This window comes from Theropithecus gelada, chromosome 3 (genome assembly GCF_003255815.1).
Source record: "Theropithecus gelada isolate Dixy chromosome 3, Tgel_1.0, whole genome shotgun sequence".
NCBI lineage: Eukaryota > Metazoa > Chordata > Mammalia > Primates > Cercopithecidae > Theropithecus > Theropithecus gelada.
In genome coordinates this window covers 176811112-176831785 of record NC_037670.1, presented here as the reverse complement: position 1 = coordinate 176831785, position 20674 = coordinate 176811112, and the positions used below count along the sequence as shown (strand labels likewise).

Here is a 20674-nt window from a genome sequence, read left to right as displayed (position 1 = left end):
AAATGTACAAATAATCCATAGAAGTTAGGCAAAACAAAACAGAAAAACAAAAAACAAAAGGAATAAACAGAAAAGCATTAATAATTACAATAACTATAAATGGTCTAAATATACCAATTAAAAATAGATACTGGCAGAGTGCATTAAAAAATAAAACAGAACTCTGCTGTCTACAAGAAACTCTCTTCAAATGTAATGATATAAGTAGGTTGAAAGTAGAAAGATGAAAAAAGATATTCCACACAAACATTAATCAAAAGAAAGCACAAGCAGCTATTCTGCTATAAGAAAAAGTAGTCTTTCAAGCAAAGAAAATTACCACTTATAGACAGGGACATTATATATGATAAAGAGTCAATCCATCAAGAAGACACAGAAATCCTAAATGGGTATGCACAAAAAAACAGAGCTGCAAAATACGTGAAGCAAAAACTGATGGGGAAAAAAATATACGAATCCACAATTATAATTGTAAACTTCAATGTCTCTTTCTCAACACTTAATAGAACAAGTACACAGAAAATAAGCAAGAATATCAAATAATTCAATAATGCCATCAACCTACAGGCTCTGACTGACATTTTTATAGAACACTCTGCCAAACAAGAAGAGAAATCACATTGCTTTCAAGTGCCCATGCAGCTTATACCAAAGGAAACCTTATGCTGGACCATAAAACAAACCTCAACAAATATAAAAGAATTTAAGTCATACAGAGTGTATTTTCTGACTACAATAAAATTAACCCAGAAATCAGTAACAAATAATAATGAGAAAATCTCCTACATATTTGGAAATTTAAAAACACAGTTGTAAAAGTCCATAGTCAAAGAGGAAGTTTCAGAGAATCTAAAAAATACATTAACAGGATGAAATGAAAACATATCAAAATTGGGAGGAATGTCACAGCTAACAAAATGCTAATACAGAAAATTTTAGCACTAAATGCTTATATGAGAAAAGAAGAGTCTCAAACTAATAATCTATGACCCCACCCCACCTTAAGAATCTAGAAAAAGAAAAGCAAAATAAACACAAGACGAGCAAAAGGAATGAAATGATGAAGATAACAGGAGAAATCACTGATATTTCAAACAGGAAATCTGAGAAAATCAATGAATCAAAAAAGCTAGTTCATCAAAAATAAAAACTTTGTGAAAAACTCTGTGAAGGTAAAAAACCAAGCTCCTGACTGGAAGAAATTATTATAAACCATGCATTTGACCAATGGACTTATATCTGGTATATATAAACAACTCATAGTGAGATATCATCTCTACAAAACTTTAAAAATTTAAAAATTAGGCCGGGCGCGGTGGCTCAAGCCTGTAATCCCAGCACTTTGGGAGGCCGAGACGGGCGGATCACAAGGTCAGGAGATCGAGACCATCTGGCTAACCCGGTGAAACCTCGTCTCTACTAAAAAATACAAAAAACTAGCCGGGCGAGGTGGCGGGCGCCTGTAGTCCCAGCTACTCTGGAGGCTGAGGCAGGAGAATGGCGTGAACCCGGGAGGCAGAGCTTGCAGTGAGCTGAGATCTGGCCACTGCACTCCAGCCTGGGCGACAGAGCGAGACTCCGTCTCAAAAAAAAAAAAAAAAAAAAAAATTTAAAAATTAGCCAGGTGTGGTGGTGCACACCTGTAGTCCCAGTTACTCAGGAGGCTGAGGCAGGAGAATCACCTGAGCCCAGGAGTTCAAGGCTGCAATGAGCTGCAATTGCGCCACTGCACTCCAGCATGGACAACAGAGAGACACCCTGTTTCTAAAAAATACAAATTTTAAAATAAAAGTAAAAATAAAGAACCCTCAAAACACAACAGTAAAAATATAAATAGTCAAATTTAAAAATGAACAAAATACATGAAAAGGCATTTCAAGGAAGATGACATTCAGGTGGCAAATAAACACATGAAAAGATGTTTGACATCACTAGCCATTAGGGAACTGAAAATGATGAGAAATCATAACACACTTACTGATCAGCTAAATAAAAAATAGTGACCGGGCACGGTGTCTCACACCTGTAATCCCAGCACTTTGGAAGGCCGAGGCAGGTGGATCACTTGAGGTCAGAAGTTCGAGACCAGCCTGGCCAACATGGTGAAAATTCATCTCTACTAAAAATACAAAAATTAGCCGGGCGCGGTGGCGGGCACCTGTAATTCCAGCTACTCAGGAGGCTGAGGCAGGAGAATTGCTTGAACCCAGGAGGCAGAAGTCACAGTGAGCCAAGATCGCACCACTACACTCCAGCCTGGGCAACAGAGCGAGATTCTGTCTCAAAAAAAAACAGGCACACACTGTATGAGTAGTAGCATTACTGCTGAGTAGTATTTAGTATATGATATACCACCGTCAGTTTAAATATTAATCTATTGAGAAACATATATTATGGAGATGATAAAATTATAGAGATGGAAATAGAGCAGTGGTTAGGAATAGTGGAGGGAAAGAAGTAAGTGTAATTATATAGGAATAGCACCACAGAGATCTTGGTAGTGAGAAAAATAATTCTGTAACTTGATTACAGTGGTAGTTCAAGGAATCTACAGATAGAATTACAATGACATACAACTATACACACACATTGTACCAACGTCCATTTCCTGGGGCTGGTCTGCTTTTGTTTTTTCGAGACAGGGTCTCACTTCTGGTTATAATATTGCACTACAATTTGTAAGATGCAACCTTCGGGGAAAAATAGGAAAAGTGTACACAGGATCTCTCTAAACTATCTTTGCAACTTCCTATTAATTTATAATTATTTCAAAATAAAATATTTTAAAGACAGAGTTTATAAATGACTTAAACTAGAAAATAAAACACTTCAGCTGTAATGATGAATCAAAACTAACAAGATTAAACTTAATAATAAAGAACAATGGGCCAGCGCAGTGGCTCATGCCTGTTATCACTTTGAGAGACTGAGGCGGGCGGACAGCTTGAGGCCAGGAGTTCAAGACCAGACTGGGCAACACTGTGAAACCCTGTCTCTATTAAAACTACAAAAATCAGCCGTGCATGGTGGCACACGTCTGTAATCCCAGCTACTTGGGAGGCTGAGGCAGAATTGCTTGAACCCAGGAGGTGAAGGTTGCAGTGAGCTGAGATGGTGCCACTGTACTCCAGCCTGAGCGACACAGCAAGACTCTGTCTCAAACAAACAAACAAACAAACAGAACAGTTCTTTTTTTTAACAAGCTCTGCAGTTAAAAAAAAAAAATTGTTTGGGTATAGGATTACAGGACGTGGATAACCAACAAAAGACGTGACTACTTTCCTAAATGCCAAAAAAGTCATCTGAGGGCAATCTAAGGAAGGTCATCAAGAAGAGTGTATCTAAGGACTTAAGACACAGATACTTCAGAACATTTGCTACAACAGTTGAGAGACACGACAAGAGTCATTTTTTTAATCCAGCATATTTCTCAAAAGACTGTTATATATTTTTACTAAAGCCTGAAGGAATAAACAATTCCTATCTTATTCAAACTGTTCCAGAGAATAAAAAAAGAAAGCTAACAAACTCATTTTATGAAGCCCATATAATCCTGATACACGACCAGACAAAAACAAGAAATCAAAATTGCAGTCCAATCTCACTTTTGAATATTGACGCAAAGTTCTCAAATAAATATTTGCAATTACAGTTCAGCATGTACTTCATATTTCATAACCTAGTAGGATTTATCCCAAAAATGAAATAATTGTTCAAGCTGGACACGGTGGCTCACTCCTATAATCCCAGTGCTCTGGGAGGCTGAGGCAGGAGGATCACTTGAGGCCAGGAGTTTGAGACCAGCCTGGGCAACAAAGAGAGACCCCATCTTTACAAAAAGAAAAAAAAAGAAAAGAAATAACTGTTCGATATTTGAAAACGTATTAAAATAATTCCTCCTATTAAGAGTAGGTGGGGTGGCTCACACCTATAATTTCAGCACTCTAAGAGACCAAAGTGAGAGGATTGCGTGAGCCCAGGAAGTTCAAGACCAGCATAGGCAATATAATGAGACTCCATCTCCATGAAAAATTTAAAAATTAGCCAGACATGATGGCTCCCACGTGTGGTCCCAGCTACTTGGGAGGCTGAGGTGGGAGGATCTCTTGAACCTGGGAAGTCAAGGCTGCAGTGAGTCATGACCATGTCACTACACTCCAGTCAGTGTCTCAAAAAAAAAAAAAAGCACAAATGTCCAAAACCACATGATCATCTCAATAACAGAAAAGCCTTGACTACATGTCAATACTCACTGTCATTCATGATTTTTTTTAATTCTTAAAAAAAAACCCTCGGGGTAAACTAGGAATAGAAGAGCACTGTTTTAATCTGAAAAAGCATTTCTGCAAAAACCTACAGTAATCACTAGTAGAGTACTATAATAAAATCTCATTCTCTTTAAAGTCAGAAAGTCAAAAAGCACCTGCTGTCTCCAGTCCTGATTATTTTTTTAATAGAAGCTCTAGTCAACACAGCAAGATCAAGAAAAGAAACACAAAGTATTAGAATTGGAAGATACAAAATAACCACTATTTGAAGGCAATACAATAGTCTGCATAGAAAACTTTAAAGAATCTGCAGACTATTAAAACAAATAAGAGAGGTCAATAAAGGTTGTTGGATTTAAAAAAAAAAAAAAAAAACTTACAAACCTCAGTAGCATTCCCATATGCTGGCAATAATTAGAAAATATAATTTTTAAAGTATTTTGATGACAGCAACAAAAACATAAAGGTACCTAAAAATAAAGCTAGCAAAAACTATGTAAAGAGTTGTTTTGGGGTTTTGCTTGTTTTTGAGACAAGGTCTCACTATGTCACCCAGGCAGGAGCGCAGCAGGGCAGTCACAACTCACTGCAGCCTCAATCTCCTGGGCTCAAGCAATCCCCTCACCTCAGCCTCCCAAGTAGCTGGGACCACAGATGAGTGTCACTACATGTAGCCAATTTATTTTTATTTCTGGTAGAGACAAGGTCTCACTATGCTGCCAAGGCTGGTCTCAAACTCCTGGGCTCAAGCAATCCTCCCACCTCGGCCTATCAAAGTGCTACAATTACAGGCGTGAGCCACTGTGTCCAGCCCTCTGTGTAAGCCTGTAAGGGCTTTTTTGTTGTTGTTGTTGCTGCTGCTGTTTTAAGACAGCATCTGGCTCTGCTGCCCAGGCTGGAGTGCAGTGGCACAATTGCAGCTCACTGCAACCTCCACCTCCCAGGCTCAAGCGATTCTCATACCTCAGCCTTCCAAGTAGCTGCGATTACAGGTGTGTGCCACCACGCTAATTTTTGTATTTTTTAGTAGAGACAAGGTTTCACCATGTTGGCTGCGCTGGTCTCTAACTCCTGGCCTCAAGTGATCCACCCACCTTAGCCCTCCCAAAGTGCTGGGATTACAGGCGTGAACCACTGCACCCATCCTGTAAGAGCTTTTTAAAGAATACTTTAAGACCGGGCACAGTGGCTCACACCTGTAATCCCAGCACGTTAGGAAGTTGAGATGGGCAGATCACAAGGTCAGGAGTTCAAGACCAGCCTGGCCAACATAGTGAAACCCCGTTTCTACTAAAAAAAATTAGCCAGGCATGGTGGTGTGCACCTGAAGTCCCAGCTACTCGGGAGGCTGAGGCAGGGGAATCATTTCAACCTGGGAGGTGGATGTTGCAGTGAGCCGAGATTGTGCCACTGCTCTCCAGCCTGGGCAACAGAACGAGACTCCATCTCAAAAAAAAAAAAAAAAAAAAAAAAACTTTAGAACATTAGAACATTACTGAAAAACACAAGAGACATAAATAAACAATAAAACACATATACCATCTTCAAGGGTAGGAATACTCAATTCCAATCCACAAAAGTCAAATTTGATGTCAAATTTTTCCCCAATTAATCTATAAATAATAGGCCAGGCACAGTGGCTCACAACTGTAATCCCAGCACTTTGGGAGGCCAAGGCCAGTGGATCACCTGAGCTCGGGAGATGGAGACCAGCTTGACCAACATGGAGAAACCCCATTCCTACTAAAAATACAAAATTAGCCGGGCGTGGTGGTGCATGCCTGTAATGCCAGCTACTGGGGAGGCTGAGGCAGGAGAATCACTTGAACCCAGGAGGGGGAGGTTGCAGTGAGCCGAGATCATGCCACTGCACTCCAGCCTGGACAACAAGAGAGAAACTCCGTCTCCAAAAAAAAAAAAAACAAAAAACAAAAAAAAAAAAACTATAAATAATAATCAAGGCTGGGCGTAGTGGCTCACGCCTGTAATCCCAGCACTGTAGGAGGCCGAGGCAGGAGGATCATGAGGTCAGAAGTTCCAGACCAGCCTGGCAAACGTGGTGAAACCCCATCTCTACTAAAAATACAAAAATTAGCTGGGATCACACCTGTAATCCCAGCTACTCGGGTGGCTGAGACAGGAGAATCGTTTGAACCTAGGAGGTGGAGGTTGCAGTGAGGTAAGATCACACCATTGCACTCCAGCCTGCACAACAAGAGCGAAACTCCATCTCAAAAAAATAAAAATAATAATAATCAAAACCCCATTATAATTTTCATGGAACTTAAGCTGATTCTAAAGAGCCAAAGCTATTCTGAGAAAAAAAATGAGTAGGAATTGAATCCACTAGATTAAAATATGATAAAGTAATAGTATTTAACACTGTGAGTATGGAACACAGATAAATACATCAATGAAACAAAATAAAGACACCGAAAATATTCCCAAGCATAAATGGAACCTCAATATGATCAAGGAGGTATGCCAAATGGGAACACACTTTTTAATAAATAGTGCTGGGGCAACCAGCCTTCCACATGGAAAACAAAATTACCTATCTCCTTCATACCATACTCAGAAGTTAACTTAAAATTTTCTTAGAAAAAATATAGAAAGTCTTTATGACTTTGGAGTAGAAATGCATTTTTTAAATAGAAACAATTTATAAAAGAAAAAGACTGAAAAGTATTACTATATCAAAATTTTAAATTTCCAGATGATAAAAGATAATTTTTTAAAATGTCCTAGAATAAAAAAGTGTCTGCAGAAAGTTCATATTTAACCTCTACAAAGAGTTCCTGTAATTCCATTTAAAAATGCAATAGAAAAATGGGCAAAGATATGAACAGGCAATGAAAGGTGCTGAACCTTACCAGTAATCTGAGAAACAGAAATTTTTTGAATGAGCCATCGTTTTACATTCATTAGACTGACCAAAATGTAAGTCAAACAATATCAATTATCAAAGATGTGTGAATGAAGCAGAAACTCTCACACACTGCCGATGGGATATACATCAGGACAGCCTCCTGCAGGAGCAATGTGGCAATACCTAATAAGGTGTTGCCTAAGGATGAAGGGGTGTACACTCTGTGACAAAACAATTCAATTTCTGATTCTTTCCTCTCAGGAAACTAGCAGATATGCATAAGGAGATTTTTACCGCACCATTTTATATAACAGAGAAATGTGAAAAATACCCAAAAGGAAAAAAATTGTTGTATATTCACGTTAGAACTCTGATGTACATCTGTATGTATCAGAACTGATACATGATAAAAACATAATATTGAGGGTTTTTCTTTTTAAAGACCACGGAGAAAGTTAGTTACAGTGTGATACCATTTTGGAAACGTTTGAACTCACAAAACAATGTATATTTGTACATGTTATATACAGATAAAAATTGAATAGAAATAGAATCAGAAAATATCCACCAGAGGAAAGAGGGAAAGAGGAGGGGGCTGATACTCGACCTATAAGAAAGAGGGAAAGAAGAAGGGGCTGATACTCGACCTATAATGTATTATTTATTCATTTACTCTGATACAGAGATGAAATACGCAGTAATGCTGATGTGTTCCTCCTCGGTGGTGAGTTCATGGCATGGAGTGTGTGTGTGTGCGTGTGTGTGTGTGCGTGTGTGGTTTTTGTTGTTTTTTTTGTTTTTTTATTTTGAGACACAGCCTCACTCTGTCCCCCAAGGCTAGAGTGCAGTGGCTCAATCTCGGCTCACTGCAACCTCCACCTCCCGGGTTCAAGAGAGTCTCCTGCCTCAGCCTCCCGAGTAGTTGGGGTTACAGGCACCCGCCACCATGCAGAGTTAATTTTTGTATTTTTAGTACAGATGGAGTGTCGCCATTTTGGCCAGGCTGGTCTCGAATCCCTGACCTCAGGTGATTCGCCCACCTTGGCCTCCCAAAGTTAGGATTACAGGCATGATCCACGGCGCCCGTTATTATACTTTCTATCTGCAGCCTAACTCTCTTCCCTGGGTCTTAAACTTTCTCACACCTGAACTCTTCCCATATCGAATTTCCAAAATGTGTGCCCTTTCTCTTAGCCCCTCGCTGCTCCTCCTCCAGCCTCTTTCTACACCACACATTCTCTGATCACCACACATTCTCTGCCTGAAGCTGTGGCAGGACCACCGATATCCTCCAACAACTTAACAGAAAAAGTAGGGAAAAACTTTCTTCAAGCAACCAAATTCTGCACAGAAGCTTCAACAAACAGACACAAGCAGAGATGCCCCTGGAGGCAAGGATAGGGCTTGAGGATTCTCTAGTCCAGTGGGCCAGGCCCCAGAGAGAAGCCTCAAAAACAGTCTGAAAATTCCTGGTATGCAAAACAAAAACAGAATTCCTTAAGAGGACACTTGCAAGTCCCTCGCCACCCGGCCCTTCTCCACAGGTCATCTCCACCTCCTGGCGCTCTCCCCACCATCCCACAGCACCCCTGCTTCTCCACACCCCCACAGTGCCTCCCCTCCATGCCCAGCAGAGAAAGTCTTGCTCCAGCACTCACCACACATCCACACACTTGCACAAAACGGTTCCACTCCCAGTCCCAAGACATGCAGCAGGCTAACTGTCCACAGTGACCCAGGCCCTCACTTCCACATCTCAGTATCCTCACTTCTGCCCGAACATCTTCTAACCTTGATTCCTGGGGCCTCCATCTCTCGCAACAAACTCAGCCCAACAAAGTAACTGTTCTTTTACTCCCACCTCTTTGACATTTGTATTATCCTCCCGGCTTCTGCGACTGCTAAGGTTCTGACAGCCGCAGTCTGAGAGCTCTCCTGCTTTTTGACAGTGAATGAAATCCTGATAATAACTGTCTTCGCTTCCCGTCTCTATTAATGACGACAGGTTAAACGGGGCAGCCAACTGAATGCTACCGACAGCTTTAAATGGCAACACATTAAAGCAAAAGGTGCAAGGTCAGCCTTTTATAGCTGTTGCACTTAACAAGGTTAAAATCTAATCTTCTGCTTTGAAAAGTCAGGAAGTTCAATTTATCAACTCAGCATGGAATGATCGGGTTCTGGGGCATTCACATTAATGAAATTCACAAAAGACTGATTCATCCTACAGAATACCAATTGTCATGGACTGAACCATGTCCCCACAGAATTCACTATGCTGAAGCCCTAACCCTCAATGTGACTGCATTTGGAGATGAAACTTTTAGGGAGGCGGTTAGGGTAAATGTGGGGTCCCCATCAATAAGAGTGGTGGCCTTATTAGAAGAGAAAGAGACACCAGCGAGGTCCCCAGCAACCCCACACACTGACACGGAGATGAGACCATGGGATGACACAGAGAGAAAGAAGGCGGCCCTCTGCAGGCTGTGGAGAGGCCTCACCGGAAACCAACCCTGACAGCACCTTGATCTTGGACTTCCAACCTCCAGACTATGGTAACATTAATTTCCCCAGTCTTTAGTATTTTGTTATGGCAGCCCAAGCACACTAAGACACTCATTTACGAATTCAAAATGAGGACACAGCAGACCAATCACGCCTGTCATCACGATAACCCATTCACGGCAGCACGTTTACATCTAGAAAATCACATTCATGGCCAGTTTTTCAGCAAGCAAGGAACTGGAATGAGGTTACTTAAATGTTTCCAAAGAATCTGGAGTCCACTTTCTAGTGATGTGAATACCCACATTCACCAAACACCGCTTTAGCCCTACCCTGAATAAACACGAATCAAGCACCTTCTCTCCAGCTGTTTTTTCCCTCTCCAAGTTCCTCACTCTTCGCAAAGCCTGTTATTACAACATCATAGCCCCCTAAAAACTTACGATTTCTAAAATCACAACTTATCTTATGAAAGCCACATGTAGAAAACAGAATTTCACTTACGCTTGATGAATACATCCTACTCTTCAGCAAACTGTTTCCAAATAATAACCTGAAATATAGTTAGTTCCAGAGAATTCTATCCCTTTTTTTTTTTTTTGAGACAGAGTTTCACTCTTGTCACCCAGGCTGGAGTGCAGTGGCACAATTACGGCTCACTGCAACCTCCACCCACCAGGTTCAAGTGATTCTCCGCCTCAGCCTCCCGAGTAGCTGGGATTACAGGTGCCCGCCACCACACCCAGCTAATTTTTGTATTTTTGGTAGAGACAGGGTTCCACCATGTTGGCCAGGCTGGTTTCGAACTCCTGACCTCAGGTGATCCACCCGCCTCAGCCTCCCAAAGTGCCAGGATTACAGGCGTGAGCCACCATGCCCAGCCGAGAATCCCATCCTTTAACAACTGACTAACCTCGGGAAGACTCCTACAGGAAACAGTGAGTGAGTAGAACGCCCCATGCCAAACTGCAAGGACACTTCTGTTAAACTTATTCTCTACTGATTAAAACTTAAACAAAAATAGAACACTACTGAACACAATAAAAACAGTCACCAGGCCTATCATTTCCACCAAAAAAAAAAAAAAAAAAATCTTTCAATAGAGTGAATAGTGTAGTACAGGAGATATTCAGTCCATTAAGTTACTAAGCTAACAGATTGTATGTACTTAAAATTACAAATTAACCTTAACGACCAGATACACTTTTTCTAGGCAGTTCAGGCATTTATAACTGAATAAACGGACCTGCTGGCCACCCAAGCTGAGATTCCAATGACAGTGACAAGGGCTTTATCAGAATGGAACAAAAGGACTAGAAAGTTGTGGGTAACCAGAACGGTCTTCTAAAAGAAGATGGTAAGTACATAAGTACATTAATATGCCTTGAAAAACAGAATCAGAACACTTAGAACAATTCTGAGAAACACAAACCTTTATAAACCCAAGGATAGAGCTTTACTTACATGAAGGAATAATGAACTGGGGCTCAGTGTTGCCTGCGTAGCCAAGCTTGGTATACCTAAAAGCACAAAGTCATCAACACATGTTTAGATAATAATACTCTCGTCTATATTGGATTAACGTCTTTCATTATAAGCTCTCCAAGTCCTAAAATATCAAGCCTCAGAATACTCCTTGAAATTAAAAAAGAAAAAACTTGTGATTACTGAGAATCAAACACTAATTTCAAAGAAAGCAGTTTTGCAAAAACTTAAAATATTCTGCTTGTTTCTAGTAGAAAAAAAAAACATATATACTAACATATAAATTACATTTATGCATCCCTAATAACTTTAAAAGTGCTTTTACACTCTATCTTTACAGAAACCCTGTGAAGAAAGTAGAAATTATCCCTGTTTTGCAAATGAGAAAAGGGAGGTGCTGAGAAGTTGATTAAACTGCCCACACTAGTGAACTGCAGAAAAAGAACTCCAATCTACATATGCAGGCTAATTCCAACGCTGGCTCTCTAAGAAGTATAGTTACTTCCTAGAACTTTCATACAAACTTCCTGAACTTTGCGGGGTGGGGGGCGGCGGTTAGAAAATGATTATATAATTTTCTTAAAATGTCATGGCATATGTCTAAGAAACAGCTACTGCCGTCTCCTGAGAATCATCTGACAAGAGCATCTCTTTATCATCTCATTTCAGAAGGAGCCCATTTTCTGTCAAGACACTGCATGATAGATTCCAAAAGTCTTAACTAAAACAAATGCCAAAATACTACTATCTGTTCCAAAAGCACTTGCTAATCTCCTAAATATAAAAGGGGGGGTGGTGGAAAAAAAAAAAAACACCACTCAGAACCATCTGCTGGAAATAAAGTTGAAAAGCGGTAAGTAAATTGAGAAGACTCATCAGCGCTTCCCTTCTTATTAGGATTACTCTAATTAACAGTAACGTCTGGACAACCAAGCCGTCATTCTGTAATAATGCTAGCTAATACTAGCAGTGTTGAAACTAACTTTATTCATTCATTCTACTTAAAAATTATTTCAAGATGCTTGATATTAAATTTTTGATCTGGTAATACTTCCAAATTCTAATAAATTAATTTTACAATTTTTAAATATATTTTACCATATGCTAATTTTACTATTTTTGAACACACAGTGAATGGATAAGAGACCAAAAAAAAAAAAAAAAAAGTCAGTTCCCCTCAAATCACATACGACTGCTGAACTTCCACAGGATCTGAGGTCTTCAAGCCACAGGAGCCAGGGCAATGCCAAGTCCTGAGACTCCTCAGGCCCTACAAGGAGCTTCTGGAGGTAAGACCATGTGAAGCCCTCTCCAGTTCCACAACTCAAGAGCTGCAAACAGAGTACGAGGCCAAGTGGACCCACAACAACTCCACTCCAGGGTTCCGGCTACAAGGTGGAGTTCAGAGCCAACCGAGAGCCCACCCAGAATGGAGGCAACAGAGCCTGACCTTTAGAATTCCAGATCCTTCCCAATTTTAACATCTGGAATTATATTCCAGAAAATACATATAAATAAGTGAATTACTAACCCAAGGCTAAAGATGCCTACAGAATCCAACAAGCAGACCAGAAATCACTAAAATCATCAAATCTGTGTCTTTAACAAGCTACATCAGCTCCTTCCTACAAAAATGATGCACCTTATGCTTAAATAAATCCAACTTCCCACACTGTTAGACTGTGAGTTCCACACGCTGCCCAGAACAGGGTCCTTTCTCATAGTTATATCTACACCCCCAGCACAGTGCCTGGCACATGGCAAATACTCCAGAAATAACTGCTCAATGTATTCTCACCAGTTATAAAAAAGGTAATCATTGTCAGACTGCTAGGGGAAGGACCAATATTTGCAAGAAGGATGCTGAAAGTCAGAAAAAGAATCTGATGGAACCAGAAAAAAATCACATCTCCTACAATTTCCTACTTAAGCAGAAGCAGTGGCCTATGTGTAATGGGTTTCAGAAAAAGAAAAAAAAAAAAAATCACTGAAACTAATATGGTAAAATGTTAACATTTATTAAAATTAGGTGCTAAGTTTGAGGCTGTTATATCATCTTCATATTTTGCACTTTGTCACCATACTGAGTTCAAATTCCAGCCCCACTATTTGCCAAATATGTATGTTCGGGCAAGTTACTTTACCTATCTGTATGTCAGTTACTGTAAAATGGGGATGATAGACTGAGGCAAGAGGACCCCTTAAGCCCAGGAGTTCGGGGTTGCAGTGAACTATGACTGCACCACTGCCCTCTAGCCTGGGTGACAGCAAGACCCTGTCTCAAAAAAAAAAAAAAAAAAAATCTGAAAAGTTGAAAAAAACAAGCAATGTGTTCTGGGTCCCAAGTGATAGCATTCATTCTTTCCACTGTACACCATGGACAGTTTAATTTGTATAGTGGTGAGAATGAAATGTATGAAACAAATGGTAGATCTAGTAGATACCTGATAGGCCTTCAACAACTATGCCTCATTTCCATCCCAAAGTTTTGTACCCTGAAATCGTAACTACGGCCCACAGCAGGAAAATGTCAGACTACAAAAACAGACTTGAACGCTGTTAGGCCCACAGCTCTAAAATTCAACTAAGCAGCTGCTGGAACATTCAGATTCTGGAGCCACATCGTTCTTTTAGACAGTATCATCTTGGAAGGAGGCCTCTGTGTCAGGGTCACACGGGTACCTTAAGTATCAATGACATTAAGCCAATGATGATTTTCATGACTGAGGAAAATAATTTTTTTTTTTTTTTTTGAGACAGAGTTTTGCTCTTTTGCCCAGGCTGGAGTGTGGTGGTATGATCTTGGCTCACCGCAACCTCCGCCTTCCTGTTTCAAGCGATTCTCCTGCCTCAGCCTCCTGAGCAGCTGGAATTACAGGCATCTGCCACCACGCCTGGCTAATTTTTGTGTTTTTAGTAGAGATGGGGTTTCACCATGTTGGCCAGGCTGGTCTCAAACTCCTGACCTTGTGATTCGCCTGCCTCGGCCTCCCAAAGTGCTGGCATTACAGGCGTGAGCCACCACGCCTGGCCCTAATATTCTCATGTGCTAACAACTTACTATAAGATCTTTACCCTCCTAGCGGAACTGAAGTTATTTTAAAAAACACTGGCAAAAGCACAAATTATTCAGATCATTTTATCCTAATGTAGTATCTTTCCATTTTCCTGGACTATTCCTTATACATTAATAGTATCAAATACACTTGAAGTTTTGTTACTTTGAATAATCATAACGTAACAAACATCAAACAAAATTTAAGAGACATTCAAATTTAAAATTTTAATAAAATCTGCACCGACACAGCCTCATCCATCCCAAACTTCAATGACAATCTATTAAATATAATTCAGCAGATGTCATCTAAAAAGTACGCATCCTCAAATTCTTTCCCAGGAAAATTCAGTGCTAGACTGGCCTGTCCCATGATAACATCACAGTTCAACGCCATGAAGAGCAGGACCAAAAAAGCAACAGCAAAAACAATTCTTAAATATGGCAAGTGCTCAAGACACCATTTACCAAAAAAAGAAACTTCCCTATTTCAACCAATTTACTAGCTAGAAACAATGTAGCAGGCACTGTACTAATCACTGAGCCGCACTCAGACTGAGGATGGGGAGGCGGGTGGACATGGCCCAGGTCCTCAAAGTGTTCCTCAGAATGTTTACCTATCCAATACAGGACTTCAGATTGAGTTTTCCGGTTGTATCACGGCTTACTTTACCTGGAAGGCAAGTTTAAGATCTTCGTAGGCATCGAGAAACAATAAGCTACATGTGGCTGACCAGATCACCTGGGGAACTCCTGAACAGATTCCCAGGGGCTGTGCGAGATTCAGTAAATGGGAATCTCCAGAGAAGGCTGGGCATCTGTGTTCTTAATACCTCTCCCTCACCTGCATGGTTCTGGCGGTCAACCAGCTTAGAACTCACTGACCTCAACTATACCACATGAAGTCACCTTTAGCATTTTTATATAATGCAAGCTCCCCAACCTCACTGTCACATTCTACCAAAACCTCCTTCCACCCACATTTAGCAAGATGTATCTATAATACTGAAGTTTAATACTGGTCAGAAGTTCAGAAGAAAGAACCCATATGTCCTTTTTTTTTTTTTTTATTTTTTTTTATTTTTGGAGACACAGTCTCACTGTCACCCAGACTGGAGTACAGTGGTGTGATCACAGGTCACTGCAGCCTCAACCTCCTGGGCTCAAGTGATCCTCCCACTTCAGTCTCCCAAGTAGCTGGGACCACAGGCACATGTCATCCCACTCGGGTAAGTTTTTTTTATTTTTTGTAGAGAGGGGTCTTCCTGTGTTACCCAGATTGGTCTCAAACTCTTAGGCTCAAGGGATTCTCCCACCTTGGCCTCCCAAAGTGCTAGGATTATAGGTGTGAGCCACAGAGCCCAGCTACCAAATGCAGCAATTTTATCTTATTATTTAAAACGTGTGTGTGTAGGTACTCTATGAAAAAAAATGTAGGAAATGCTTTTCAATTCAAATTATGCAATTAAGAAGTAGTGAAAATAGGCCGGACGTGGTGGCTTATGCCTATGATCCCAGCACTTTGGGAGGGTGAGGCGCTGGATCACCTGAGCTCAGGAGTTCAAGACCACCCTGGGCAACACAGTAAAACCTTATCTCAATACTAAAATACAAAAAATTAGCTGGGCATGGTAGCACGTGCCTGTAGTCCCAACTACTCAGGAGGCTGAGGCACAAGAATCGCTTGAGCCCTGGCGCCACTGCACTCCAACCTGGGCAACATAGTGAGACTCTAGCTCAAAAAAAAAAAAAAAAAAAACAGAAGTAGTAAAAAAAAAAAAATCTAGGCTCAATCTAGGAAAGTAAAGAAAGTAAAAAACTTAAGCTAAAAAGGGAAAGATTCCTTAGGAAGAGATGATGGGGAAAAAAAAATCTCAAACCAAAATAAAATGAAACACTTAAGAATCCTTATTGAAGCCAGAATTAAGCCAAGGAGATCTACTATCATTATTCTGATTTTACACTGTTTAGGAAGAACTAGATATTACAAATCAAAAAGAACAGAGTAAAGGAAAAGATTCTGGGAAGAAGGAGGAGATTAAAATTTCTTTTTTTTTTGAGACGGAGTCTTGCTCTGTCACCCAGGCTGGAGTGCAGTGGCACAATCTGGGCTCACTGCAACCTCTACCTCCCAGGTGTGAGTGATTCTCCTGCCTCAGCCTCCCGAGTAGCTGGGACTATAGGCGTGCACCACCATGCCCAGCTAATTTTTGTATTTTTAGTAAAAACGGAGTTTCACCATGTTGGCCAGGCTGGTCTTGAACTCCTGGCCTCAGGCAATCCACCTCGGCCTCCCAAAGTGCTGGGATTACAGGCGTGAGCCGCCGTGCCCGCCAAATTTCATTCCTTATAGATGATAACTGTATACCTGGAATCACTAAGGAAATTAAGTGAAAAACTAAAAGCAATAAAAAAATTCAAAAAGATGACCGGTTACTAAATGAAGAGACAAAAATCAACAACTTCTCTAACAATAAGAACATATAATGGATGAAAACATCCCACTCAGAATGGCAACAGCAACAGAATATTACCCTTAAGAATACACCACATAACTACATGAATAAGCTATTACTCCTACCCTTAAAAATAACATTGCTCTTTAAATAAACTCTCTATATACAAGCAGACAAATAGAGACATACCTTAATCTTACACAGGAAGAGTCTTTTCTTTTTTTATATTTTTCTGGTCAATTTTCAGTTCAGGATGAGGAAGAGTCGATATTTGTAAAAATATTGAATATTACTAAATCTACCTACAAATTTAATGCAAAGCCACTCAAAACTGGTGCCAATACTGAAGGTGGTGGTAAATTATACACAGGTGATAGTAAAGGGTTAAAGAGCCATTATAAAAGATCGCACTAGCTATCAAAAAATTTAATGCATATACCCACCCTATTAGCCAAATAGCGCCTTTCTAGGAACTTACCTAACATAAGTATTTTTACATGTATGCAAAGATAGACACACAAAAAAATGTTTGGGGAAGCAATATAATAGCAAAACAAACACCAGAACCTGGAAACACTCAAAATAGCGGATATATTAAATTATATTATACTACATCCATTCAATAATATTCTATACAACCATCAAAAATGAAGATGCATAGTTACTGCCATAAACAGATGTATAATATAGCTTGAAAGTGCTTGAAAATATTATATATTTATAATGTGAGGCCAGCTTAATAGGGCCACAATGCTAGGTTCAAATCCCAGCACCCGCTATGTGATTTCAGGCAAGTGAATTAATCCGTTCATTCCTTGGTTTCTCCATCTCTAAAATGTGCGTAATAATCCCTACCTCAGTGTTAAATGTTGCCATTTTTGGATAATATTTCCTAATTCAAAAGAAGTAGGATTTCATCGTGCAGTGATTTATTTACTTACTACTGAATATTATTTTTCTGTATACTAGTGATCTCTATTTCTCTCATGAATTCTCCTTAGATTACTTTTCCACTGGAGTTTTAGTGCTTCTTATCAATTTGTGTGAATGCTTATATACTGAGGATATTTGTGCTTGCTCACAAACATTGCTAATTTTTCCCCGCTTGTTGTTTACCTTGCTCTACATTTTCTGAAATATAAATATTTAAACAGTCTAGGTGATCAAATCTACCAATTATTTTCCTGAATAATTTCCTTCCTGTTTCTACATTGAAAGTCCCTCTATATGCTAAAATTTCATATCGTTTCTCTTCCACATATATATTTTATCCCAAATGGGAAGAACTACACTAATCAATTTTCCCAAACACATGTATATAAGCATTTAAGACCATCACCTTTACATTAAAAGCCCTTGGTTTTTTTAACACTCCTTCCAAAAGCTAGCATGATGGAGGTAGGCACTACTCTCAAAAACACATAAACTATACTTACAGATTGCCAGCCATGTTCTCAAACTCATCCCACCTTCCACGGGTCCCTTAACTTTTCTGAAACCTTTTCTCATACAGAAATCAGGAAAGACAGAAGAGGAAGCCATGGAAGCAGACCCAGTCAACAGCTGCATAAAGCACTACCAATAATTACACCTCTGCCTTTTAAACAAAGAATATGTTATAGCTCAAAATTCAAAGCAATATAAAAAGGTATCCCTTAAGAAGTCTTACTCTACCCCATTTCTGCCTTCTATCCACCTTCTATTCCTGTGTATCTTTCCAATGCTTCTCTCTGTAGATACATCATTATTTGCCCCAAACTTTTTTTTTATTTTTTTTTTTGAGACAGAGTTTCACTCTTGTTACCCAGGTTGGAATGCAATGGTACGATCTCAGCTTACCACAACCTCCGCCTCCTGGGTTCAAGCAATTCTCCTGCCTCAGCCTCCCAAGTAGCTGGGACTACAGGCACGTGCCACCATGCCCAGCTAATTTTGTACTTTTAGTAGAGACAGGGTTTCTCCATGTTGGTCAGGCGGTCTTGAACTCTCGACCTCAGGTGATCCACCCGCCTCAGCCTCCCAAAGTGCTGGGATTACAGGCTGAGCCACCATGCCCAGCCTGTCCCAAACATTTTAAACAGTCCTTGCACAAAGACTCGTTCACTTTACTTGTTAGATGCTCCTATCTTTCAACAGCAGTAATATGTAGACTTTTCAGTTCTACAAAGTCAGGAGAATTAACCTATTGTTCACTCAACATATATATATATAATTGAAACTCCTCTTCCAAACATGTGTCTTAAGCAGAAGGTAATGACCCTAAGGTCAATTAATTTGTGTTTGAAAGTAGAACTGTTACATCTTAAAACAGTGTTTTACATCTTTTTTTTTTTTTTTGAGACAGGGTCTCCCTCTGTCACCCAGGCTGGAGTGCAGTGGTGCAATCATGGCTCGTTGCAGCCCTGACCTCCTGACCTCCTGGCCTCAAGCAATCATCTGCCTCAACGTTCTGAGTGGCCGAGACTATAGGTGCACGACACCACGCCTGGCTAGTGTTCTCAAACTGTGTCCTGTGATAAGTTCTTTTGATTGAGACCCCTGGTGAGGTCCAGTCTCAAACCCCAAACTTCAATCAGAATAGCTCTACTCTCTCCTAAGATTTTTCACAGTTTAAATATGGTTTTGGTCAAAGTAAAATTGTTCCCAGATCCTAACGATAGTTTTAAAACAACGCACAATCTCCATATTGTGCAATGTAAATTACATGACCTATTTTTTTAATGTTCCTTGGGTTGTTGCATAGAAAAGCATAGTCTCTATAGAACGAAGAATTCAATATATAAAGTTGAAACTTAAATGTTTTATCCAAATCCAGTATCTTTGCCTGTGCTTAAATTTTCTATTTCTCCTTCTGAGTACTTTTCTTTTTTTTCTCTATGTTATTCGTATATACAAGATCATAAAGCATACTGCCCTTCTGTGGATTCTGAACATTATTATAAGGTAAACTCTGACTTCCAGTTAAAGTGTTTTAAAAGTGTTTTAACTGTTTAAATGATGGACAAAACATATTATCTAATTTCACTCTTACCCAAAGCCCCACTAAAACCAAGGCAAAAACAATTTTTAGCGATTATTTTAAAAATTTAAAAAAAAAAAAAATTTAGGCCAGGCGCAGCAGCTCACGCCTGTAATCCCAACACTTTGGGAGGCCAAGGCGGGTGGATCACCTGAGGTCAGGAGTTCGAGACCAGGCTGGCCAACAGGGAGAAAGCCCATCTGTACTAAAAATACAAAACCAGTCAGGCATGGTGGTGCATGCCTGTAATCCCAGCTACTCTGGAGGCTGAGACAGGAGAATCGCTTGAACCCAGGAGGCGGAGGCTGCAGTGAGTTGAGATCACGCCATTGCATTCCAGCCTGGGCAACGAGCAAAACTCCGTCTCAAAAGAAAAATAAATTTAAAACAATATTAAACCTTGAGGATGTGGAGAAAAGAAAAGGTGACAACAGCAAGGCTTTGGTCCTGGAAAGCTGAGGACCCATCGTACCTGACTTTAGAGATATAAGAAAGCCAGCAGTGGCAAGAGGTGAGAATCAGCCCAACATACACCCTAGATTCTTTTTTTTTTTTTTTTTGAGACGGAGTCTGGCTCTGTTGCCCAGGCTGGAGTGCAGTGGCCGGATCTCAGCTCACTGCAAGCCCCACCTCCCGGGTTCACGCCATTCTCCTGCCTCAGCCTCCCAAGTAGCTGGGAGTACAGGCGCCCGCCACCTCGCCCGGCTAATTTTTTTTGTACTTTAGTAGAGACGGGGTTTCACTGTGTTAGCCAGGATGGTCTCAATCTCCTGACCTCGTGATCCGCCCATCTCGGCCTCCCAAAGTGCTGGGATTACAGGCTTGAGCCACCGCGCCCGGCCACACCCTAGATTCTTAAAGGCTCTGGAACTGGTTGGTGCCCAGCTACCTGTGGGACTGGAATTGGAGGACTTAGGAGCAAGTGTGGACAGCCCAAAATATTCAGGCTACAGTGAGACCCCTCTCCTGCCCCACACTGCTGGCCACTTGCCCTTCCCTGTCTTCAGCCTTCTCCAG

The 20674-nt window shown here is 40.4% G+C and overlaps 1 protein-coding gene across 9 annotated transcripts in view; it reads right to left on the bottom strand.

Annotated features, from left to right (window-relative positions):
* Nucleotides 1-20674, bottom strand: part of ACTR3B (ARP3 actin related protein 3 homolog B) — a 98183-nt gene that overhangs the window by 63431 nt on the left and 14078 nt on the right. For 5 of the 9 annotated variants that reach the window (XM_025380459.1, XM_025380460.1, XM_025380455.1 and 2 more), the window contains exon 2: nt 11107-11162. The exons of the other annotated variants lie outside the window; for them this stretch is intronic. Coding sequence is in view for 3 of the 5 variants with exons in the window: in XM_025380455.1 (XP_025236240.1) it covers nt 11107-11162 (56 nt within the window). In the remaining 2 variants the exon portion in view is untranslated. The remainder of the gene's footprint in view (nt 1-11106; nt 11163-20674) is intronic. 9 annotated transcript variants of the gene reach the window in all.